At 34.4% G+C, this 27998-nt stretch overlaps 1 protein-coding gene across 1 annotated transcript; it reads right to left on the reverse strand.

The window, feature by feature from the left end:
- Positions 1–5248: 5248 nt before the first annotated feature.
- On the reverse strand, positions 5249–27749 carry LOC138327975 (sodium-dependent proline transporter-like). Its single transcript, XM_069274509.1, has 15 exons — positions 27561–27749; positions 15486–15606; positions 15039–15170; positions 12463–12684; positions 11846–12005; positions 11275–11413; positions 10794–10928; positions 10412–10515; positions 10052–10176; positions 9637–9749; positions 9117–9248; positions 8618–8717; positions 7923–8032; positions 7334–7489; positions 5249–6955 (listed from the first exon to the last, which is right to left on the reverse strand). The coding sequence occupies exons 1-15, from the start codon at positions 27567–27569 to the stop codon at positions 6746–6748; spliced, it is 1968 nt and encodes a 655-aa protein (XP_069130610.1). The 5' UTR covers positions 27570–27749; the 3' UTR covers positions 5249–6745.
- Positions 27750–27998: the final 249 nt, after the last annotated feature.

The following is a 27998-nucleotide window of genomic DNA, read 5'->3' on the forward strand; positions in this document are numbered from 1 at the left end:
TTTTTGTGTCATAAACCTAACATCAAGGTCCAGATAAAGGGAAGAAATTAATGAACACAAACACATCAGAAGTATGGAGTTAGTTTTGCTCGGTGTATATTTCTTTTGTTCAATATTATTAAAATCTTGTTCAATATTATTAAAATCATACTGGATGAAAACATAAGAAATTATCCAAGACAACATGGTGATAGATGGACAGTATAGAGCAAAAGACTTTGAAAGAGTTGTCTTTCTTGAACATGAAAACCAACAGCTGTGCAGCAAACTTTTCGTTCCTGAAAGCACGGATGGACTAATTGAAACGTACATTGTACAACTAAAGCGTCAATTTGAAACGATATATCACCAAGGATGTTTTGAATTCGTCTAGTAACTTGGGCTGAACCAATCCAGACAACTGAACAAAATGTTTTTCAGTTATAAAGATGTCATTCACAACATTTACTGCTTTTACATGAAAATATACTTACCACCTCGATCATAGACTGGAACAATCTCACATCCTATACTGTACATGCCAAAACTTTAGACAGCTTCAAAAACTCTCTCTCATCTTCTAAACTGTAAACGTCAACTATGTTTTTAACCCTATTTATTTCTATGCGACTATTTCCTTTTGTTTCTGCAAGGTGTGTATGCTAATTGTGGATAATTATTTATTTATTTAATACATTGTTTTTCTTCAATTATTCTTATTAAGATTTTAAAGATGCTTCACCGCTGACAAATGGTATTTTTCACCATCAAAAACGGGAGCAGACGATTAAGTGTTTTTCTTAAGTTACAAAAGTTACTTACTTTACACCGTTACCACCACTGAAAAATTTGAGCTTTTAATTTGACTTTAAGTTAAAAATATGAAAATAATTAATTGCATCCCGAAAAAATTCCGTGTCACTATATCCTATATGGAATGAAGTACTGATTGCGCATGCACCAAAGGCGAAATAAATCATTTCATATTATTTTTTGTGTTAATTAGACATATATATACACAATTAAAACACAGTTGACATGTATCATTTTGTTCTTTTTGTATTATATTTCAGGGAATGTACAGGATTTACCAATAACTGATCTATAAGTGACCTGTATCCGGTTTATATTAAGAATTTGGACCGCTATCCGGTTTATATGTGGTCATTTTTTGGACAGTCACTTATAAACCAATTAAAGGTAAATCCTAAAACCATGCAGTTTAGAAGTTTGAACATGCACCAGAATGGTAGTGTTTCAAAATAATGTATTACCATTTCATGCTTTTAAACACATTTGTTCCAACATAGATAATTCTCAGAATTTCAGAGTGAATGAGACATTGCCATCTTGGAATTTAAACGCCCTTTCGCCTTCTGTATTTATATTCTCCTTCTCGTCCATCACCTTCATTTTTTTGGTGAATGTACACTTTTCCCCTGTAAAACAGCACTAACATTAGCTTGTTGAATATCATTAGTTCACTTATAGCTGCGAACAGCAGCTGATCTATGACCAGTCTTTTCCACCACCAACTGTTCATCCACCCAGCATTATATAAGCGGGTAGCGGCTGTAGCCCTCAATGAATGATTGGAGTAAAATCCTTTGAATCCAGCGGACTCGCAGAGTCGTCCAACCGTTTGTTGGAGCTGGTGAACTCCCACAGGTTGATCCACAGGTGCTCGTTTCTAATATAAGTATAATACTGACCCAGTATTATACTTATGTTTATATTAGAAACGAACACCTGTGGTTGATCAGCATACCAACAATCTCCTGTACCAGATCTTTTGGGTCGGAGGTTAAGGGCATCACATTTACCATGTTTAGGCCTGACAAAAGTATGAAAACGGTATTAAAGATAAGTGTCTATTATTACATAGTATGTTAAACACCTGCTCCAAACCTTTATAAACTCACTTTTTCCTGATAACATATAGTTAATACTGTTCAATATTCAAAGAATTATTGTTTATAAATTCAAAAACGAACTCCATTTAAATTAAGGCAACAATTCTTTCTAATATATAATTCAATATCTTACCTGAGACTAATGTATCGTTGATATATCCTAACAGGACATTTGGCAGGATCCAGCGTATTCTCGTAGGCTCTTGTTACTTTTGGTGATACCTTTCTGTGAAGAAGACCCCCAGGATTAGTTTTTGACACGTTTTCTGTGTATTGAAGACACAAATTTTGCTCATTTCACCACATCTTAAATTACGATGTTCCTGTCCTGAGAGCGAAATTTAAACCCTGTTGAAACAATAGTGTATCCAACAGTTTCTGTGGTGCATCGTTACCCAAAATATTTTTCTCCCATAGTTGTTTTTCCTGGTACTCTGATATTAGTTCACAAATTGTCCGTTGGTTCGAAAATGGTGTTGGATGCTTACCACCATCTCGTATATGCTATTCGGTTTATATTCACCACCATTTTTATTTCTAGCTTCCACAACAAAATAGCTCAATGCTTCGTTTAGCTCTGGCATTGTCAATTTCATACAGTCTGTTCCATAGCCAGTTATATCCTTATTGTGAGCACTTTTCTCTTCGCGGTTTTGAAGCCATCCAACGAACACATTCAATGCCCACTTCGTTTTATATGCAGTATTCTTGCAAGCACTTTGTTTTAATATGTCGTTGAGGTCAGCTTCTTTCAAAGGCCCAGCAAATCTGTTATGTTGTTCTACCTTTTCCATCTCCTGAGTAATGTTTTCCATTTCTCCATCCGATATGTCGGAAAACACTAGATTTTTTAACGTAAAATCAGGAACATTACTGATATCCTTTTCCAGATCTAATGCATCACTCAGTATATCATCTGTATCAAGTTTGTTTTGAGAAAACACAGACTGCGTAAGAAATATTGTATGACTACCTTGTATCTCACAGAGCATGCATTCTGGGTAAACAAGTTTACCTGGTTTATATGTGATGAATACATTGTTACTGTTGGCTGAGCACTGGTGAAAGTGCACATGTTTTACCTGTCGGTCTGTAGCTGGTCTATATTTGATGAATGGATGGACATGGCTGAACGCACACATGTTTGTGTTTGCATATCTGGTTTATAAGTGCTGAATGTTTTCTAATTACAGGGTTGTATTAACACAAAAGGAACTGTGTTTTAAGTTAGAGATAAGCCTCAAACTGTACTATATGTGTGAGAGGGTACATCACTTGGCACTGACGAGCCTCGTTGCTGTACTCTCTCACACATATCTTCTTAACTTAAACGCCAATTATTGTTCGAATGATGAATATCATTTATGCTCTGTCGGCGGTGGAGCATCTTTAAACTTTCACTGCACTTTGCGCACTCACTCAAGGTATCAAAATAGTCGGAACGACGTCGACTGGGGATACCCAAATGGCAGAAGTAGAAGAGAAAGAAGCAGCTACTAAGAAATTGATACAAATAGAATTACAAAGATCGAATGTAACTGTTCTCTAAGTCCGTAGAAATGTGCACCATCCATTACATGTTTGCTAGAAATCGGAAGTGTAAGCCAAACTGCATCAAATGAGAAGAATATATGTTCATCAAGCAACAAGAAGACCATTCATAGTATTAGGAGACCAACCTGACATGTTTTGCACTGGTCTAGTCAGTAAAGTAAGAGGCAATGTTACATTCTTCACCAAATTTGTGGTTTTATTGATACCATAGTATGATTCAGGACAAAGTATTTGTCTCTCTGTGTAAAATATCATCTGAGATGAAGTACATGTAGTTGGGAAATACATATACTTACCAATTCACATACACATTAGATTTGGTCACAAAACCCAAATACGAAGTAATCAATGAAAATTTATTTTGCTTGTGGAAAGTGGAAGGTGTTCTTAACGCAGGTAGCAAGGCTCCAAATGACCAGGAAGTGCGTCCAGAAAAGAACTTCTATATAAGGAGATGTATAAGGAGGCCAGTTTAGTAGAATCTGAACGCTAGCGAACAGCATAAAATGGCAGTGGTAGAGAGATGTAGGAGACAAGATATGCTTTACATTTACAAGTTATTTCAAGGACTAGTGGACTACATTAGAATGGTGTCCACTTGTGATGGATCAGGATATAGTTTACATCGGAACTATACAGTCATATAAAGGCAGTGAACACTATTGAAACAATATTATTTTATCACTATGTCACAGAACCCGGGGACAGTATTGATATTATCAACTGTTAATTAGGGTCAAAGAGGATGTCGATTAAAAAAATCCAATTTGGGCAGATTCCTTCATTTTCAATGCTGACGGCAGTGGAACCTCCGCATTCCATAGTCTCCACCAGAAACGTGAATTGTTTCCAAAATAATTGGGTATTTCTGAATCTACAGGAACACATACTTTATGAATTGGTCATTCCCATTTACACTTCCCAGATCATTTGACTGATATTTCGAATCATGCAACTCCACTGAAGGAAGTCTGGGAGTATAGGCGTGATGTGAATAGCGGTAAGTGAAATATTCTCTTTAGAATGATATATTTTAATCCTTCCATGGAGCATTCAATCAATCAACAACGACATATTCAGAAGCACAATTCCCCTTAAATCACAGTATTCTAAAAGGACGAAATATTCACGAACACATTATTTGAAGTACCTGCGTGTGTGGCTATGATAAATACAAATAGTGACATTAGTCAACATATAAACATACATTTACGGTTCTCGATAAATTCATTTGTGAAAGCCACTAAGTATATATATAAATATATATATATATATTAAATTTCAGTTTTATTCCCTTTTCAGTACTAAAAAGGAATGTGTTTGAAAATTAATGAAATTGGCAGCTCTTGAAAAATCCTTTCAGCATTTGTGGAAATGCTGTGTTAGTGCTGGTAATATTTCGTTAATATAAACCGACTGGGTATCTGATATGGAGCAGAATTTATAAACAAATAAACCGGGACTTAAGAAACATTTGTTTTTTATTTATAAAAATATCTGGTTATGATATACAAAGTATAGTAATATACAAAAACAGGAAACTCATGAGAGACAAGTTTTCACTACTCAAAATGTCTAAAGTACCCTACAGGTTCCTTTTCTATCTTATGTGTACAACCAGACCTTGTTACGTGCCATAATGTACTTTCCTTTGCATTTACAAAAAAACTTGTCGTCTTGTGAGCTGAATTGATTCAGCAATAATAGGTTTGTGGTATGTCATACATATTAAATGATATCTTAGTGCAATTATCAAAACAATGTTGGCATTGGGGACCACTAACTATAAGGGCCGAAGTTAACTGAGGCGGGAACCAGTCTATATTGTTAAGCCCTTCGACTAGGGTTTAAAATATTAAAATCAACGTGGGAGATTTCAGAAATTGACCATATCATATTCTAAAAGTCTTTTTATCTATTACGAAACATGCAAACACACTGTATTTAGTGCAGCACAGGGCTTTCTTTAGTCGACATTAGAATAACAAGGTCTGATTGTATATAGACTATCATGGAAAGAATTCTATAAAAGTGTATCTCATCACACACAACCATTTATACAAGTATACCAAGAAAGTGAGTTTCTCCAATGGAATTCCTATTTTGTAGTTATAATAGTATGAATTCGGACCACAGGGATAACTAAGTGCATGCTCTTGGTCTTATATTCAACAATATATTCAAGTATAGCACTTGCGTATTTCACATTTTGCTTTTGTTATATATGCGATCTTTAGCAACAAACAAATAAGTGGTCATTTGCATGTACCGTTTTTAATACAAAACCGCCCACAGCACGAAGCGGTATTGCGATGACTGCGTACTGGTTCATAAGAAAACTATTTAGTATCACCCAATAGTGTCTTGTAAATTATATCCCAATACACTAGAAGTACTTGTGCCACAGAGCTAATGAATGAAGATCTAAGAACCCGCCCACCGCACACTATATAAATACATAAAGCTATTAACTTAACTAAAACGATGGCCAGAAATGTTGATATGTAATACATTTAATTGCCAACATAGCACTAGATAATGGACTCGTAAACAAATGAAACAATAAACGCGTGTTTATATCTGTATGAATAACAAAGTACTGTTAACGTAGACATTTTTGCAGATCAGTAAACTTTCTTTACACGGATGTATTTTTTCAGTTAGCAATGCTATTATTTTCGTTTAACAAATAATTCGCCTAAAATGAATATGAATAAATTTATGTCCGAAAAATACATTTTACTATCGTGTCATTTTCACGTTTACAGTACTGTAACATAATGTCCTAACTCACAAGGTCGTAATTATAACTGGATTTCAGAAGCTAATTATGTATTCAGCATAATTTGTAACAATTTGTAACAAAACTGCTGAAAACTATCACTAGCACCGCCAAGATTTTATGATACCCTTATGGACTGTGGGTTATTGTGTAGAATTTAGAGGGAAAACATCCCATTATCCATATCTTTTAAAAGTTTGATAAATGCATCGCTTTGGAGATGTTGGCATTTTAGATAATCACAAAGTCATGTAGGGTCTTGGGGACCAAATGTCTGGCCCTTAGACGTTATCACATGACACACATAAAACTGTGTGACGCTAATTTTTTAATTGCATAGAAAGAAAGGTCCTAATATGACCCATAAAAAGTTTGTCTTGAGCACATTCTCTCGGAAGATTGTAAGCGAAGTGCAGTTGGTCATGGCGTATATTCCTATGACAGTTCTGTGCAAATGGCGACTAAACTTCCGACTTGCAGAAAATTGTCTTTATCTGAACTTTCACATCCGATAAGACTACAGCCTTTCCGGTTCCATGCCTTTATTGTCCTGACCAACCATGTAAAGGTTGCCTTTTTCACTGCTGTAGCCTACATTGGCGGGGTAGTGTCCGTTTACTCCAGGGGTCACTTCTTGTAGGGTGTTCAGCGGGGCGTATCTAGGTCCCTTCCTGTCGGCATCATCGGCTGGTCCCCAGTGAGGCTCCGATTTCACGGCAGCGCTAATCTGGAAAAGAAAAAGTACATAAAATTTACTCTGTTATTATCGACACACAATGAAAAATAAATGGATAATTCTATAGAATATGTTCTTAAGCATAATCTTTTACGTTATTGAAAAGAATAGGCACAAGCTTGTAATTTTTTCTAGATGGAGATTTGGATTTCTTTCAACCTCTATCACCTTTCTGAAGGCATGGTCCGAAAGAACAAATCCATAGAAATGTATTGGTGATTCAATTAGAATATTCTGTATGACTGAGCTCTTTATATTACAAATGATGTTCAAGAAATTCCAGATAATCAATTATTTTTTTAATTTTCTATATTTCATTTTTAGATTTTATTTTATTTTATTTTGAAACTCTATATTGTAATTCCTTACCCCTCCCTTGCGGATGATCTGGACGATGGCGCCGACGATGATGAGAACGAGAGGAGCCAGCACCATCATCCAGCCTATAGCCTCGGCGAACGGTGGGTAGGTGTATTCTCCTAGTACAGCCGGAGAGTAGTTGATGGCCATCATTATCACAATAAACTGTAAGTATAACATGATGTGGAAAATTACCCGGAAACGAATCATTGTACGTTTGTTACGGTACGTTTTACCCCTCAACTCTACACGTTACATTAAATAAGCTTCTATTTTTTACCGTCATGTGGAATTTGCCCTTTTTTAATTTTTGAATCGTATCTTTGAAAATACAAGATTTGATTTTTCTAAAAAAAAAAAAAATGATTTTACTTTTTGAAATATTGATTTAATTTTAAAAGAGTACATGTGATTTTTTATGCAAACAAAAGAAAATATTCTCGTTTGATTGAACTAAGAAATTATAGGTATTATAAAACGTTAAGAAAATCAGTTCTAAACTGAATCGGTGTAATCTTTATGTTTCTAGAATTTCGAATCATTTTTTATATAATTTCATAATGTAATGTGTTTACACAAGATAATCAGGACGACTTACCCCGATAGCGAGTGGAGTGACCACACACCACATAGAATAGAAGTAGGCCCAGACGATGATGTTCTTCTTACCCAACATCAGCTCAATATCCTGACGGAAGTTGTTGACTCCTGGTGTAGCACAGAATCAGTGGTATGATTAAATCACGATTCTCATTAGTATACTTTATGATTTTCAGTTTCAACAAAAGTTTATTTGGTTTCCTCAGATACATGGAAATATACAACATTAGGTATTAAATCACAATTCCATATTAAATGACAACAAAAAAAGTGAGATAGAAAAGATGCTTGCAATTACATCAATTTCTTAAGTTTACTCAAAAAGATGCATATTCCATCTGGTAATGTCTTACATATATATTGTATCTCTCAAGATAAGTTAAATTTGGATTTCATTGATGGAAAATATCTTCTTAAAAACAATAAAAATTTCGATTCCCTTAGTACATGTATCAGCACAAAAACATTAGATTGGTGACACCCCGTCCCAAAAGATAAGAACAAGAACACTTTGATGCTGGGTTTAAAGCTATTTATGTTGTTTCATAACTGTCTTGAAAAATAGAACTTAAATATTTTGGATGTTAGAATCAATAAGCATTTTAATTGTTTTATGTACGAGTCGACAATGGGTATATCTTATAACACATAATTAATTATATATTTTGTTAAAAATTAATATGCAGATCTTACCGTAAACATAGTTAATTCCGATAACCTCGACGAAACTGACAATCATAAGGTTATAACTTCCGGAGTACCAATCCACGAGTGTGAGTAGGTATATACCACCCTGTTACCATAGAAACAATGAAGTTGTTATATGTTTCATTCACAATACCATATTACATGTCTACTGCATATGTAATGACATGCTCTAGTCGTTTTCTGTACTTTTGACAATAACTCTGTGTTTTCAAAGAGAGAATGGCAAAGTTTGACATACATATATTTGTTATAAATTGGTTCAGTTTGACATACACGTATTTGTTATAAATTGGTTCAGTTTGACATAGTATGTGTGTTTGTTATAAATTGGTTCATTTTAGCAAACAATTACTTTTTATAAATTGGTTCAGTTTGACATAAATGTATTTGTTATACATTAGCTCAGTTTCTGGTTTCGCCTTTCTTTATATAATTAGTTTCTTAAACAATGTTTCGTGCATTTTTGACCTGAGCTGTGACCTACCTTACATGTCTGTGGGATGCCCAACACGAATCCTACCATACAACAGAAGAAGGTAAATAATGCCTTTTTGGACCTGAGCTGCCTGGGGAATACATCTGTGATACCACTGATAACGGTCTCCATCATGGCGAACTGGTCAGTGGAAATACAAAATGACCATCAAATTCCTTAACCTTAAGTCATATAAGCATATACATGTTTTTAACTTGAGAAAAACTTGTTAATTGACATAAATAAACAAGGAAGTTCATCTTTCATTGTTAAAACATCTGAAACAATGGTATATTTATGTAATTATAAAGAAAGAAAACCAACAACTGGAATAAAATCGAAGCAAATAGTTTCAAGTCGCAAATGTACCATTGACATTCATAAAAGTATTTATGATATGTTGTCGTTGTTTCTATTGCTTTCGCAGATAAATGATACTCTCTCCTAAATAAAAGAAAAATATAGTGCTAGTAAGCGCCGACTTCAGTAGAAAATCAATTTTCGAAGCAGTGTTTCACTGACAACGTACCTGGCTGTCGAGTCCGAGAGTAAACAACATGAAGAAGAAGAGGAAGGCGAAGATGGGAGGACTTGGTAGTTTGGCGATACCTTCTGGGTAGGCAATGAAGGCCAGACCCGGACCTGTACAAGAGGAATTATACAATTGTATTTATTGTCTCAGTTGTTTCAACTACAACCTATATATGTATGATTACTCAGTTTGATTTTTTTCCTTTATCCAGTTTGGATATGAAAAGGTCAAATTCAAACAAAAGGCCGCATATTAAAAGTTCAAATAGTCGTTCACTACGTGAACGATTTTGGATACCAGAACACATGAAGTAAAATACTACGAAGTAAAATACTACGTAGTTTTTGAATAAAATATTGATTTCTGCTGCTGAGAAATGACAGATTTCTATTTGTTTTTAACCTATACGCACCGTCGTCTGCTACCTTGTCTATTGGGACGTTGGTGGTGTATGAGATGTAACCGAGGAGTGAGAAAATGGCGAAGCCGGCAAATACACTGGTACCACAGTTAATGAACGATACGATCACAGCATCACTGGAAACAAATTAATGTGAAATTTGGTAAGTAAATACGTGTAATATTGTTATAAATAGTTTAGTCTCATGTAAATATGTTAACTTACTACCAACGTTAACTTGTTCCAAAATTGTTTTGTTGCATATCCTTGAATATCACGCGAATATAAATCATTTCAACAATTGGCTATGCGATATGGACATTTACTTTTGAACTTCTGTTTTATATACTTGTCATTATTGTATAAACTTACCGTAGACAATTATTATTGAACTTGTTATAACTAGCCATGGTTAGAAGACCACCGAATGCTGGTCCGAGGGAGTAGAATATCTGGGTGGCAGCATCTCCCCACACCTGTAATGGAAGGTATAAAATTTGTCTTGATGTATACGGATAAAATATGGTCTATACAGTTTCATTTCCCATTGGCAAATGCCATTCCTCCAAATTGGACCAATAATTGAAGACGAAGGAATTTATATTAAGCAGTTACTTCCTTTCTTATCTTAGTTAGAAAAATTGAAACACTAGTAAATGATTATTGAACAAAACGTTAAAGTTTGGTTTTACTTTACAACACGTAAACATTACATTATAATAAATAAAAAAACACATCTCAGATAAATATTTACCTTGGCGTTCTTCAAAAGTTCCCATTTTGGGAAGATATAGAACTCGATTCCTTTGTAGTAGCCTGGGAGGGTTACACCACGGATCAGGAGGACGAGGAGGACAACGTAAGGGAAGGTCGCTGTGAAGTATACTACCTGAGAAACAATAAAGGTATAATGAAATAATGCAGTATACAACCTTTGAAATAATAACCTGTATGGGAAACACAATAAAGCTTATCAACATCCACTAAATGAATCTTAAAAGATGGACATATCCGTATATGAAATAAATTAATGATTTAGAAATAAGAATATATTAAATTCTGTCATCACGTCATCCTAGACTATGGTACAATTTATATGCTTTATTACACTCTATGAATATATTACAGATATGTAATAATGAAGTTCTATTTATGATGATGGCAAGTATCCCTACATTAAAACATCCACATGATTCCATATGTACGATACTCAATGATTCTGCTGCAAATTTTACCTTTCCTGATGACTTGACTCCCTTCATCAGACAGAAGAAGATGAAGAGCCAGCAGATGAGAAGGCAGAGGACGTTCTTCAGACTCACGCCTCCGATGTCCTCTAGACCGCTTGATTCGTGGACTCTCAGTACATAACGACTGTGGAATACCATGGTTACAGGTGAGAATTCATCGAAACGTAAATGTACGTTGATAGATCCTTAAGCAGGTTCTCATTTCAACAAATCAATTAACAAATATACTGACATTTATGAAACATCCTACATTTTCTTTGAACTTCCTACGGAATTCTGCCTTACATAAGTATGAATAAAATAGTTGACATACAATGAAATATTCCCTGTAAAATGTATAGCAATACTCAGTCACATTGGCATTGACAAAACTTCCTTCGAAAATGTTTCTTTTTCAATTATAGACAAGAAACTTAATAAAAGAACATTGATTTTGTGTTGCATTAAGTAACATATATGGTTCGATTAAGTAACATATATGGTTCGAAAACATAGATGTGTTGAGGAAGGTACATTAAGTATCCATTTATCATTCTGATGGTATGCTTTCACTTACTTCCAGTATTCACTGCTGGCTGTCTCAAATTTGATGTCACAGGAGTCTGTATGATCTACTAGTATGGTAGAATTGAGCTGGGCTATAGACGTGAACGTTTCGCTGAACTTGGTGCTCAGGTTGCTAAGTAAACCACTCAGGCAGGTGTGGTCTTTTAGTTCTGTAGATATGAAACAAAGTAATTATCAGTACGAACAAGTTGTCTGTTGAAATATCTTGCTATAATAATCATTGCACTTTTGACAAAGATATATCTTGCATGCATTTACAATGATTTATACTCTTCCGAAAAAATATGAAACATATGTGGCTATTCAATTCTACACTTCATTTTTGTAACTTTTGGACAAAATTATTGTCATATTCTAACCTCAAAAGCACGCCAAATTTATAATATTAAAAATGACTTAATGTGTTATAACATGTTTTATTGGTTATATAATGTATTAATGTTAATGTCCCTCAGTGTTTATACAATGTGTATATCATTTTCATTAAATCATTTAAAGAAAATAATTCTACATTTGGATTCATTAAATAATTAGTGAATTTCAGAACAAATTCAAATTGATGTAATAAACATACCATATATAAAGAAACATATGGAGATATCTTACCTAAAGTAGCGTTAATTTTCATAGTCTCATTCATACTGTCGAGGTCAGGGTAAGGTTCGGTCCTACACTTCTCGGTGTTCCAGGGTTTGCCACAGCGTTGCCATGGTAACTCGTCGTCAAGGTTGACGAAGGAGACGAACATGTAGTAGACGGAGTACATGATGATTACGTTGTAGTAGGTACAGACCATGGCGCTAATCAGGATCATAGCCCACCCGATACCTGAAGGACAAAACAGTATTAGTAGGTAAATATAGATAATACAATAAAAACGGTTATAACGACCCTCAGGGGACTGACAAATTCACTCTGTAATACGTATAGTTATACACACATTGCAAAACCTCTCATAGGAACCTTGACAGGGTCAAAATGATTTAAACTGATTAATTTCTGAATACCAACTCAATGAAATATGAAAAAATGGAGGCTATCTTCTGAAAATCAAATAACAAAGATTTGTTTAAACTTAATGGACACCAGCAGTTGCAAATGTAAAAGAGATAAATAAATAAGAAATGATGTACTAAAGTATTTGGTTTGTGCGGATATCATTCAAGTCATATAATAATTATCATGACTATTTGTGTTTGATCCATTGACAAGCAAAATAATAAAAATAACCCACTGATTTTGTGGTATTTATATGCAGGCATATTCGAAGGTCAAGTAAGAAAAAGTAAATGTAAGTAAGCAATTCTGGTGTTAGTACCATAAAAACACGTGTTGGCATCACAGGATTGTTATTTTTTATGAAAGGGCTTTAGAACTGTTTCTGTCGCCATAAATGTTCGTCATAATGTTGTTACTTCTTTTGTACATTAGATTAAGGGGGGACCACCGCTGGTGCATAAAACAATAGATAGCCCTCGGGCAGCCAAAAAATGACACTTTTGGTAAATAACATGAAACAATAGGTAGCCCTCAGACAGCCAAATAAATGACACTTTTGGTATTGAATAAAATGGAGAAAGACGACATATACGATGTATATTTGCAATAACCAAGTCATAATGATACTAACGGTCGTAGGTCAAACGTAGTGGCTGCAGAATAATAACAATACTATAATGTAATAATAAACTCCGGATTTTCTTTACGATTTTAGCAGACACTCATATTCGTTGGAGGTATAAAATCCTCTTACCTAGGGTTATTTGAGGACGAGTGTCACGGAAAAACCACGACAGTACTCAAACATATAGAAATAGTATAAACAAGAGACGAGAAAGAAAAATTGATAATTATAATAATAAATGGAAGTGTTGCATGTCGGAAAAGATTGCTATTTCGGTATATTTATTGTCGATATTGAATATTTTCCCACAATTTTTCAAGGGCAACATTCCGTTGTCTGTTTGAATTCAATAGAAATAAATCCCAACAAGCCTTATTATCTTGTTTTCCAGTGTCCACAGAACATAGGACTTCGAATAAATTATTTCAAAAACTGCTGGAAGGCCCCACAACTATTAGCCTCATTCCACATTTTCCGCAAATGGGACACAGATGACCTATTATTTTAAGCTAATGCACGAATTTATCAAGCGTTTTTTTAAGCTTATTATATGTGACAATCAGGTAAACGTATTATTCAGCTAGATTATCGTCAAAATGGTCTGAAGTATAATAAATTCATAGATGTGTAAGTATTTTAAAACATGATGCATACAAAGGCTGAACAAAGTGTCTGCTTTGTTCTATATCGGTTATTTGCCTTGGGGAAATATGTGTTGTGTCGCGTGTCTGTTTCTTTTTAATCACATCTGCCCAAATCTGCCCAGTTTCAAATGGCTTTACCAATGTAAAAAATATAATAATGTTATTTAATGGTGTTTTAAATGGCTGTACCGGGCAGGAATTTCACGGTGATGTCATGATATGAACAATTACGCGATGTCAAGAAAAATGACATGACATCTTGATTCGAGAATTTCGCAGCACATGTATAGTTTTGGTTAGGGTTAGGGTGAATGTTCTTATAGTCTATCAGTAATTAAAGTATCTTAAACTTGTTGATTCAATATGAGATCTTATAAAACTCGTCTCAAAGGTTTAAATTCTGACAAGTTTCATCAAAGTACATACATTTTTTTACATTTACCATTATAAATCCTAATGATGTTATTCTATAAGTCTTGAAATAATTGAAATAACAGGTGAAATTGATCAAGCTAGGCATAATAGGGAAATTTATTTACCGAATGATGCTGCCTGTCGTTACATTAATGTGTTCTTTACATTATCACGACATCACTTGTAAAATTTGTAAAATGAGATAAATAAGTTCAGATAATATCGTCTCAAAGGTTTAAATTCTGCCTGTAAAATCTTTCAGAATTTAAAACGCCTAAGACACGTTTCATCAAATTACATTTTTTTTACATTTACCTTTATATATCCTAAAGATATTATTCTATCACGATATCACTAGTAAAATTTATAAAATGATATAAATATGTTCAGATAATATCGATTTTGCTTCTTATTAATCTTTATATGTTTGACAAAATGACACTATAGAAAGATCTTTGAAATATCCGCCATTGTTTTTTAACTGTCTTACATGTACATACCCATGAAGAGGGGACTGAGTGCCCAGGCTGTGACCGGTCCTTGTGAGGAGAACTGACCAAGACACAACTCGAGGAAAAACAGGGGTAATCCGGCCACTAGCAACATAATGACGTAAGGCACGAGGAAAGCACCTGCAATGAACCAATTAAAACATGTTAATTTAACCTAAACTTAAGGGGATAAAAGGAAATCTGAAGTAGAAGTTTCCACGAGCATTAATGGACAAACATAGCATTGTACGATGAAAATCGTATGTCGTGTTCTTAGATTAATTGCCTGTTGCTATATTGAAATATGGATATACATTTCAATAGTCATGTAATTAAACTTTCTCTGGTTTGCCGTTGTCAATGCAGCAGGATGTACTTTCGACAATCGTTGTCATGCAATGAATGTTTGTAGACTTGAGATTACAATTTGACCATACATGCAAATAAATTTCTTACCTCCTCCATTTCTGTAACATAGGTAAGGAAACCTCCACACATTTCCCAATCCTACAGCGTATCCGATACAGGACAGGAGAAAATCAAGTTTCCCTGACCAATTACCACGCTCCGGCTCTTCCTGAAATCATAAATCAAATCTATAAGTATGGTAACTTTGAAAGGGCATCACCAAGAGTAGAAGGAGGCAAACTAAAAACTAGAGACGGTCGGTCGAGGAAGAAATGAAGGAAGGAAGATGAATGTGGAAATATAGGAAGTCAGCACTGGAGGTCTCTGGTAATTGTTTTACGTGCGTCACGACATGAAGTGAGATGGCTAAGTTAGTTGTGATCTTTCTAGAACGTTACACTATATATTGTTAAAGCTAGAATGAGGATACACATCTTTCTATATATGGATAGGAAGTTTAGGGATATTCTACCCGAGGGTCACAGAATTTCTCAAAGCATTTTGTGATTCTGAGGTAGAATTTGCTTATTATTCCTAACCATTATGAAAGGGTAGTTTTCTCTGATCACTTGCCATTATTACCAAAGATTTGATGTCATTTTTATTTTACAGTAAAAACAAAATCATAAACGATTGCGTATTTCACAATAAGTTTCTGAAATCGGCTCTCAAATTTTATTGATAAATTAGCCTATTGTTTACGCAGTGACGTAACGGGGTTATAATTCATGGGTAATACAGCCTCGGGCGACATGAGTGTATTGTATGAGACAAGCCAATAGTTATGGATAAAACGTTATCCGAAATGACAAATGTTCATCAGAGACCACATCCGCGTGACTTTAGGTGAAACCAATCACCAAGATCATTGCACTGCCTTAAGTAGCCTTAACCGAAAGATGACTTAATAAAAACACTTAATTTAGATTTTTCACGCAAAACTTTAAGTCTAGAATTGTTTCATGATCCTTGAGTCACGGGTAACTTCACAATTCCAACACTTCAATACACGGAGATTAATGAAATACTTGTACCGAACACTTTCTGTCAGAAGGGAGAAATATAACTAGAGAAAAGTTTCACTAAATAAATAGGCAATACACCTACAATTCCGATTTCAGTACACGTAGATTAACATTGTATACCCTCTGTCAGAAGGGAAAATAAAATCAAAGGAAAGTTTCACTAAATAGATTCAAGACAATGTACCATCGTGATACAAGGTACAATTGTCAATCTGCATTATGCTAAGTAGAGCATGTTCAGAAATAAATGGTTGTATGTGGCAGAGTACGAACAATGTAAACCTAGTCAGTGGAGTTACTTAGTACTTAGGTGACCTATAACAAATCTACTGTCATACACGGTAGATTGAACATCACACAATACAACAAACGTTCACCAAACACACCTAACAACGAAATGTATTTATATATTCTTTTTTATCAATCTCATATCGGCGTATGATTTATTAACGCATCACTCAAAGCTAGCATTCATTGTAACACCACCAAGTAAGATCATTATAGTACAATGATTAACCTTCATTAAAACTTAATGGATAATTATGTGTAATGAGACTCAAGTATGCATACGGTTACACGTATCATAATAATATATTCGACGTATGTTACTAATAAGATATATATTTACGCTTCAGTTTGTAGCGATAGAGGTTGACAGAAAGGTACTTTGTAAATAAACCAATTCATCAAAATTAATATCATTGGTGTGATATCATTTGTAAATCTGAAGAGAAGATATAATATAATATTGTCCCTTTAATTTCATAAATGCTATTATAAAACCTAGGACGTAAAAGTCTGTTTTTTTCTGAATTTTCCATGAGTAAAAATATAATTTTAAAAGAACAAGAACAAATAAAGATGGAGATTTTAAACACGTCTTGTTAACACATATAGCAGACAGTGTTATTTGAATTACTTGCAATACAAATATTTAATCTATGTCGCCCAAATTCATCTTTTTAACCGGTACTTGAAATCTACCAATGTTTAAATAGAAAATGTAGCCTGAATGCGGTTGCCCTACATTTCGTGAAAGAAACTAAACTGAATCCCCTTATCAAACATCGATTGAATATTTTAAATGGGGTTCTGCCCTGATGTTAGTTTTATGTCTTTGACAGGATCTAACAGGTGAGGTTTGGCAGTTATAACCTTATATACTGCCATCGTCGTGTCATACTAGCCATTACAACACACTGTCACTGACCGAACAGATACACACTTACTATTTGTGGCGTTTAATGGCGTTCATTTACAGCTAGAAATCGACAGATGTCTGGAGAGGGGGCACTTAACATGTACATACCATTTCATGTCCTCCTAATTGATTTCTTGAGATTCGTTCTCATTCTCTTATAGTTATAGATAAGAGGTAGAAGTGTGTACTGCAAAAATGGCAAACGCTCGGTGCATTGCAATGTAAAACACCACTACTTTATTTATACTTTTACCTGTCAGATGTTTGCTATTAATTATTGCGAATAAAAGTGACAAACTTTGCACAAAGTAGCGAAATCAACAAATGGATGAAAAGTGTAATGAATCATATTAGCATAAATATAAAGCAACTTCAATAAAAAATTTGAAATATTCACTAGGGGGACAGGAACAACATGATATCATAATTGATAGAGCACACAGTTCTTTTATATACAAATATGGCTTTGTTGAGGTCCGAAAAAGTAGTTAATAGCGTGTGTATCTGTTTAATTATTTCACTATCACGCCCGATACGAGTAACTACCAAGACTCGGAGGCAGTTTTTGGCCAAATTAAATAATATCTTTTTGTGACATGAATAAACACATTAAACAAATGTAATTATAACTGACCTCGATACTGACAGCAAATCTCATACTAAGTACAGATTATATTTTTATTTTATAACAGTTCGTTTTATTGACTGATCGTGAGATGAATATTACAACATGTTGAACCAACAATTGAATACTCTAGGCGTACATTGTACAGCTGTCTGAGCCTTATACTAGCATCGATGGGATCGGTTTGATGTGCCACTGACATTAGTGATATGAGTGATGAAAGATAATAATAATTGAGAAGGACACACATTAAGTTATATAATTATTCACACTTGTTGATGCATTCGCGTTGATTCGATAGAAGTTCACTGTCTATTCTAATCCTTTAATTCAGTTCCGACCGAAGATTTGATTGTGTATTGGATATAAGGTTAATTTCACTTGAATGATTTTTGCTCTGAAGTACAGGTGTATGGAGCTGTGCAACTTTAAATCTTGCCGGGACATTCAGAATCTTACCAGCACAATTACAACCTGTTTTTGAACAATTTGTATCCACAAGTTGAATGGTAGATTTAGATGTATATTTGAAATGGGTCTTATTTCTTTAGAAATCTGGCATGTTCCTAGTTCATAGGGAATAAAATTACAGCTAATTATACAAACATCGAAGAGGTAAGGCGGTGAGCTGTCCGTTTGAATGAGTGGCATCAGCATGAGACTTTTTAAATTAGCCAGATGGGGTTTAAAAATCTCTCCCACGGGACGGCTAACATCTCTATATGGATTTACATGGGATATATTGCTTTGCGTCTGTGATTCTTTAAAGGGGAGCTTATTTTTCCCAATACTTCTTTGTGTCAGTTTGTGTCAATGTGAACACGTATGCATTTATAGAATTAAATAAATATAAAACTTGTTCACAATCATGCCAATGAAATGTACAAATGCAATATCCTGCGAATTGGTAGACATGATGTAAGCATACACTAAAATATAGGAAAGATTTTTTGTGCTCCTGTCAGTTTTGACCCAATAGAGAAACAAAGGATTACAACAAAAAAGATCTATTTAGACTTCTATCACTTTTTGTCTGTGAAGTTTTGTTAATCATTTCAAACACAAGGCGTAATTTTGCGATAAATTCGTTGTAATCAATTAATTATCATTTTAAAGATATCGGAATCCGACAAATTATAAATAAATAATTAGGAAGAAACACCACCGGGGTCAATTAACAGGATAAAATATAAGGATTTCTTCAAAACAATTTTATCGAAAATCGTAATGAACGAAAAGACTCTTTATCGTTTTGAAATGTCCTTGAATTGAAAACGATTGAAAGAAATGTGTTTCATCATTGTCATTACGCCAATGTCTATTATACTTACCTGTCGGTCGGTGTTTGGAGTTTCCTTAACAAGGCCGATGGTAGAAGTTCTACCATTAGGGCCAATGTGAGAACTTCCATCGCTGAGAGCGATATGAGAGTGCCCGTCACTAAAAGCAATGTTGGAGACTCCATCACTTGGAGCAATGTTGGAGACTCCATCACTTGGAGCAATGTTGGAGACTCCATCACTTGGAGCAATGTTGGAGACTCCATCACTTGGAGCAATGTTAGAGACTCCATCACTTGGAGCAATGTTGGAGATTCCGTCACTAGGGGCGATTTGAGATGTTGTTTCACGAGAGACAACGTCAGATGTTTTATCACTGTGGGCAATGTTAGGAGTAACACTAGAGCCGTTGTTAGGATATACATCACCGGAGCCTATTTTGGTAGAAGCATCGCCAGGGTCAATGTCAAGAGAAACATCATCTCCATGGCCACTACTGATGGTCTCATCACTTGGACCAAAATCAGGCGTTATGTATCTGGTCTTGACAATCTTATCTGTGTCATCCGGATGATCATTATCATCATTTGCAAAGGGATTGTTGTCCGAAAATGTTACCGGAGAGATTGTTGGTGAGGTATCTGTTGGCGAGGAGGCTGGCTGGATATTCTCCATGTCACCGGATCACAGAAAAGGTAGTGTCTGTAGTCTTATACGATTGAACAGATACCTGTCCATGCGGGATACCATTCATCAACCCAGACACCGCAATCAATGCAGCGTGTTAAATTAAACTTTTTTTAACGTCCAAATCGCTTACTTTTTAAAATTCTGCTAAGTATTTACATCTAGATTTTACTTCAAGCTAATCAAACTGTTTACTGGAAGAGATTAATAAAGATTATGTTAGCGATATAAATTTAAATCAGATTATGTAGGCCAAGTAGTGATAACATATTTGGTATAATTAGATTACGATTGGGTTAATGCTTACGGTCTGTCTGAAAACAATTGCATATTTGCATTAGAAAAGTTGAAGAACATTTTTTTCATGGAACAATTTTACTTTGAATAATGTAGGACACTATACTATATATTGAAAATAATCGGACGCTATTTAAGGATTTGAGTGGTTTATGATTGTTTCCCGAATGGACTACTTTGTAAAAACTTTGATATGTACAATCCTGCAAAATAATAGTGTTCAAGAACTGCGATATGACGGCGACTAACGGAAACTTCACAGACAATAGGTCTCCACCAAATTGCTGTTTTAGATCGTCAATCGTTTCAGACTACGAAGGAATTTATATAGCGATTGTCTTACGCCGCGCTTACTCTCAGAAATACCTGGATCAATCTTCTTAAATGTATAACGTTAAAGAGTATTTGCAGAATATATAAATTGATAATAAATTAATTACTGTCATTGTTTATTAAAGGTGCTCCACCGCCGACAGAGCATAAATGATATTCATCATTTGAACAATAATTGGTGTTTAATTGTGTATATATATGTCTAATTAACACAAAAAATAATATAAAATGATTTATTTAGCCTTTGGTGCATGCGCAATCAGTACTTCATTCCATATAGGAAATAGTGGCACGGATTTTTTTCGGGATGCAATTAATTATTTTTCACATATTTAACTTGAAGTCAAAAGCTCAAACTTTTCAGTTGTGGTAACGGTGTAAAGTAAGTAACTTTTGTAACTAAAGAAAAATACTTAATCGTCTGCTCCTGTTTTTGATAGTGCGAAAAATACCATTTGTCAGCGGTGGAGCATCTTTAACGAATTTGAGTTAAAATATAAAATGTGTATACCGGTTTTAATTATAACATGCATAGGATTATCACGTTACCTACTACTCTACCAAATGTAAAACTAAACGACTTGAAAGATAAGACGAACAGGAGGACTTAATATACGTATTCTTATATATGATGTGTCGAAACGCGTAATAAATGTGAAATCAAGGGTGTGTGAGGTTTAAAGGATATTTACATTCTAACAAATCTCACGCTCTTCGTCGTCAACACGACTTTAATTTTGTTCAAACAACGATAATTCTATCCGCACAAACATGGCCCCAGGGCATCAGCTATTGTTCGCAATTGTCCGATATCATTCTAGTGGGCAGTCTCAGGAGTGGTCATTTATTCAGAGTTAGTAATAAACTCCTAATGTCATGGTCAATCGTATTCTAGTGATATCGGGGATGGCGCTGACCATTAAGGTCACTTTAAGGAGATGACCCATACATGGTCATACATTGTCACGGGAAACTGGTTTTTAATGTTGTTCCCGATAAAATGCCATTAAGATGGGTATTTCTGATACTAAGTCATTCAAAGGGTTCTAAGGGTTGGAAGTCATTCCAAATGAACATTCTTGTACTGATAATGCGATTTGGGGTCCTGCTACTTAGGAATTGTTTATAAGTCTCCAGAGTGTCAAATCATGGAAGTGTTCACAGTGATTAACATGCACAACAGAAAAAATATTGCAAGAATTTAATTTTATTTTCGAAAAAAATATAGCAGGACATTTTCACATCATTTTAATAATTGACATCTTCCACACTTAATGTATAACAATCCATTAAAACAAACGTCAATTCGGCCTTATATATATTTGCAAAGGGCCTTATCCCTCTTAACTTGATTAGGATAGTTACTGACAACATTTGTTTTACTGCAACACGATCAGCTTTCATGTAGCCCTTTTTGATCCCATAAAGCGCCCAAAAGGACCCGACCATAAGTGCGATCCATCCTAGTAAACATGTTGGACAAACCAGGGTTAATCCTAGTGTAAATACAAACAATATCCATTGGGGTCTTAGCCTCAATTAATGCTTAAGTATAATATAATGTACATAACGTATACAGGACTGTTTGTCATCTTAATAGTATATTTATATAAACGTGTTTACGGATACTTACTATAGCTAAATAAACATCTTGTTCTCTACAAACATTGTTGTATTTTGTTGAAAACTCTGGCGTTGTGACGTCCACGATCAACTTCACATTTTCATAGAACACAAGATCTTTATGTAAATTTTATATTCAAATGAGCGGTTATTTTTGTTGTTTAAAATATGTGCTGTCGTTATTTCAACCTAGTATTTTGTAATAACGACATAACTAAGTTATTACGACAAAACCTGTGTTTGCTCCCGTACATTAAGGTTATTTTTGCGATTAACAAATAAATATCATGACAAGAAAATTTATTTCTAACGATTGAAATTTAGCGATCAATTTATAAGCATGACTCGTTCTTCACTTGACACTTTCCATGAATCAAATGTTTGTGACCTCAATATGCCGGGTGAAATTGCGAAGATATTACCATCGCGAAAGTAAGCAGATATACCATATCGATTTAAGAAACCTTTGATAGAATATATATATGGATAACTTATAGAATTGTTGCCATGGCAATTTATTCTGTCAGTTTTGATAGAAGATGCATAACCAACAATATTTCACTTTACTTATGATTTTTATTGTTATTATTTTATCACCTTGGTCAAACGAACCCTAAAGCTTCATGTTATTGTGATATTTACAAATTGTCCCAGTATCATTGTGATAGATGACTCGTTTAGGTGTCCCCGCCCCACCTTGCCTAGAGCTAGTGTGATAGAGACATGAGAATCTACTGTCACGTGACACATGACATTATGACCCCTAATATCACCTACATCTACAGTCTTATATTCTGTGCATGCTTGGTTATCGAGCTGATACATCAATTACACTAACACCCCCGGCGATTGGCTATCGAACTGATACATCAATTACACTAACACCCCCGGCGATTGCACATAAACAAACATACAGGTCAGGCCATCCACCAAAGTTTAATGTTACACGTGACTATCCTCATTGAAATAAAAGGAATATAGTGATAGGTTTACATTCCAACATTAATATTTTTATCAAACATTCCGTAATTTTCATGGTAAGGATTTAGGAAATTGTGATTTGATTTGACTAGTAGTGACTTTAATTTATAGGATCATTAATCACATTTTTTTAAAATCTTACTTTAGCTGTTTTAGCGGTTTGTAAAACAAACTTGAATGTTTCTACTGGAAACGGAAAGTGATTCATGATATAGTATACAATAATTAAGATCTAATTTTAGTTTATTTTGAACTTTTAGATAATAAAATGACTTTCCTGTAATCCTTAATTAATTTGTGTACTGCGCTCAGTTCAGCGAAACAGTTCAAAGAAGGTAGATAAAGTTGAAAAATACGACAAATTAAAATCTTGGTCATTGTAGGACAAGATCGAGTACCATTTCCTTATTACACATTCTGTCTGATCAATTCTGATTATATAAAAACAATTTCATTTCTGTTTAACGAATGCCATTTTGAGGGCGTGGTCCATTAACGACATCGTGTCTGTCTGCCTTAGTTAGTGTTGTTTCTATCTCTCTACATCGCTGTGCATGGTGATCACTTTCTTACTTTAACTCGGTTATATTTTATACAGAATTTAAATGGAGTGATCACCATACCTGATCTGATAAACAAACTTTATACAAATCGAGGTTTATAAGAAACAGGACAAAAATCAAAGGTGTTTGCGCACCAGCTAAGTCAACAGAAAATGCTATGTTTGGTGTCGACATATTTAGTTATAAAGTAAGTATAATGTTCCGTGTCAACAAACTTCAGCAATTAGTCGAGACATGATTGGACAAAGAAGTTCAATTCCATACCTATATTGATTCACGAAACCTATATATACATCTGGTTGCACCTGCTGAAGTGCATTGCTAGCGACCACAAGCAGCCACGAAAATGTGTTACAATGGATATATCACACAAGCTCAAAATATACTTGAATATGTTTTACTTAGTTACAAGGTGTATGCACGTGTATATCTAAAGTGCGCAAAAAGATGTCAAGGTGACATATTGCTTCAGTACTGAGGATACGAGACAAGATGTTCTACAGCAATTGTCTCATAGACTTATTTGTGCTTGTCTAATAAGTCATATAAAAGACAATGATCTCAGCTCAAAACTATAAACTTGACTTGATTCAAAAAGAATCTTTTTAATAAGTACTCTTTGTGTCACTGCAGAAGAATGAAAATTGGAAACCGTACTATATAAGATCAAATAGCAGGAGAATACTGATATTTTTAATTGAAGTCATAATTGAATAAACAGGCTAACAGTGGTGAACTAATGTATAAAGATGTCACAACATGCTGGATAAACTTATAATTCACAAAGAGTAAACGTCCAATATCTAAATAAAGCATATCTGAAATTGACAACTTCCCGTCAGTTGTTGGTGAAAATTGAAAAGTATTAAACTTTTCCACGTCAAAGTGGGGTCATTATTCTATGTAAGATTAAAGAGTGTTCAAATATTTTGAAATTTCTACTCAAGATGAGACATGACTTTCTAAAGGTAATCCTATTTAAGCAAACTAATTAATATTCATACTGAATATCTCTAACAATGCATGGGTCCCTCCTGGTCAAAAACTAGTGTCCTGGGAAATATACTGACCTAAATAGATTACGTCATAGGAACTGTATATAAGAAATAATCCCAAATTAAACTACGTTTATTATTGCACTTGTTCCATATGATCTGACCTAATATAAATAGATTACATAAATTTCATTTCATTATAATGAAAATGACAACTACATTTCCATCGTGTAGTAGATCTGTACTTCAATTCAAAATGCTTGAGCATGGTGTTTCCCATAAGTAAAGCAAACACATACATATATTGGATATCAACATAAAGACTATAACAACACTATAGCTATAACTACACATCTGGCTATAACAAGGGAAAAAATTATTTGTAATTGTCAATATAAAGAAAGCCCCATTCCCTCTTTACAGAATCGTGTATAGCATAGATTACCGTGTCTAGGAAAGAACAAAATCTTAAAGTTTTCATCTCTTTTGAGCTTTTTGCCATTTTAATTACATATATTGGTGTTTAAACTTGAAATAATTAGTTTTATTTCATATAATCAGAAAAGGCCATGCACGAATCGTTGTGTTCTGTAATTTGATATAAATAGATATTTACGATGATCCTTCAGTAATATAGACTATTTCTGTAAGGTATAGCACCTAAATATGTTACAGTTGGGTCTACTGTATAGGTTTAACAGGCACATCCCCTAAATATGTTACAGTTGGGCCTACTGTACAGGCTTACCAGGCACATCCCCTAAATATGTTACAGTTGGGTCTACTGTATAGGTTTAACAGGCACATCCCCTAAATATGTTACAGTTGGGTCTACTGTACAGGCTTACCAGGCACATCCCCTAAATATGTTACAGTTGGGTCTACTGTATAGGCTTACCAGGCACATCCCCTAAATATGTTACAGTTGGGTCTACTGTATAGGGTTAACAGGCACATCCCCTAAATATGTTACAGTTGGGTCTACTGTACAGGCTTACCAGGCACATCCCCTAAATATGTTACAGTTGGGTCTACTGTACAGGCTTACCAGGCACATCCCCTAAATATGTTACAGTTGGGTCTACTGTATAGGCTTACCAGGCACATCCCCTAAATATGTTACAGTTGGGTCTACTGTATAGGCTTACCAGGCACATCCCCTAAATACATGTATGTTAAAGTTATGCCTACTGTATAGGTTTACCAGGTACATCCCCTAAATATGTTACAACTGGGTCTACTGTATAGGCTTACCAGGCACATCCCCTAAATACATGTATGTTAAAGTTATGCCGACTGTATAGGTTTACCAGGTAAATTCCCTAAATATGTTACAGTTGTGCCTACTGTACAGGCTTACCAGGCACATCCTGGTGACAGGGCATATTAAACCTAGCTAAGGAGAGAATCATACCTTTATTAACATGAACGCCTGAAGCTATGCAGATTTATAATCCGTCAGATATATATATATACACACCATACAAACATTCATCAAAACTTCCAAACACACATTCATCACGTTTTTACTTTTTCCTTCATAGCTTACCTAGGTACAAATATACTAGTTTTACTTCTAGATATTTAAAAAAATATAATTGAAATCAGAGTCTCATATCAAAATGTTATAAGTTTTAATAATTTGAAAGCCATCCTAGCTAATAAAAGACTGCTTACACTTATGGCTCTAAATTGTATCCTAAAACGAGCATTCCTTAAAGCTTAAAGACTAGTGATAACATTCATTTAATAGTAATATGTGTCTGTGTTTATAAACTATATATTGAATACAATTAGAGATAGTAGCATCACTATTCATAAGATAATTTTCTATAAAATATGACACACATTTCGGATTTAATAAAAAATACAATTTACTGTCACTCAATTAACTCCTGTAAGTGTGATGCCAACCGTTAGTATCGTGTTTAACTGCTCGTCTATTTACGAAATGCCATCTCCTAATAACATACAGTCAAGTTCTTATTTGCCAAAGATTTTAACTTAACATTTGACATATAATTGGGTATTAAATAGATATCAATTGATGATACTCTTCGTCACCTGTTACCGTCACCTGTAGCCGGACTAGTGATGGATTACTCGCCTAGAGAGGAGCCATATGGCCTACTAGTTTGATTTTCTAGTGTACTTGACTATTAATACATGGAATTAAACTCTGACAATCTGCTGACCAACGAAAATGACCAATAGGCATACCACACATATTTCTTTTCACAACCGGTTTTAGCTGACCACATTGAATGTTTTGATACTTTGGCAATGAACTATTTATAAATATACTCTTGATATTTCCAACCTTATGCTAAAAGGATAACAATATATGAATTGGATTAATGCGTAAATTCCTTATATATCGAGTTGTTGAATTTAATTGCATTTTAGAATTACAATACACGCTTAACACACGTGTATAATTAACAAAATGCAACTGCAAGTGTTAAGTGACAACACCTGTAAATTGATTTTATGTAAAATTAAATATATATTACCTTCGCCATGGCTTATGTCCCGTTTTTTGGTCACAGTTGAATGTTTAATCCGTGAGCAATGAACAGCGCGTGTGTTTCAAGGTTCACAAATCTAACCCAATGGTTCAACACACAATGCCAGGCGAAACCACGTGACAAAGCGAAACACTTAAAGCCAAGGTTTACAAACAGGTATTCGGTACACCTAGCGTGGAGCCCTCCTCCTTAACGCGCGATATTTACATCTCCGAAGTTAATTATACACTGAACATCTGTATTAATAACCACGGGTCGTCCTGCCTGTGAGAACAAAGGACATTTACCGTCTCAATACCTGTGTCTATTGCAATAACTATGTCTATTTCAGTACCTGTGTCTTTTTGAATACATATTGTATATGTCTTTTTTTCAATATATTATATTATTTATTTCAATACATTGTATTTGTCTATTTCAATT

This window comes from Argopecten irradians, chromosome 7, assembly GCF_041381155.1.
Source record: "Argopecten irradians isolate NY chromosome 7, Ai_NY, whole genome shotgun sequence".
In the NCBI taxonomy this organism is placed as follows: Eukaryota; Metazoa; Mollusca; class Bivalvia; order Pectinida; family Pectinidae; genus Argopecten; species Argopecten irradians.

Excerpts from the sequence above, each read along its gene's own strand:
- LOC138327975 (XM_069274509.1), bottom strand. Across the intron at positions 9,249-9,636 it reads CTCTCGGACTCGACAGCCAG|TTCGCCATGATGGAGACCGT; the intron begins GTACGTTGTCAG and ends TCCACTGACCAG. Across the intron at positions 7,490-7,922 it reads TCACTCCACTCGCTATCGGG|TTTATTGTGATAATGATGGC; the intron begins GTAAGTCGTCCT and ends TTATACTTACAG.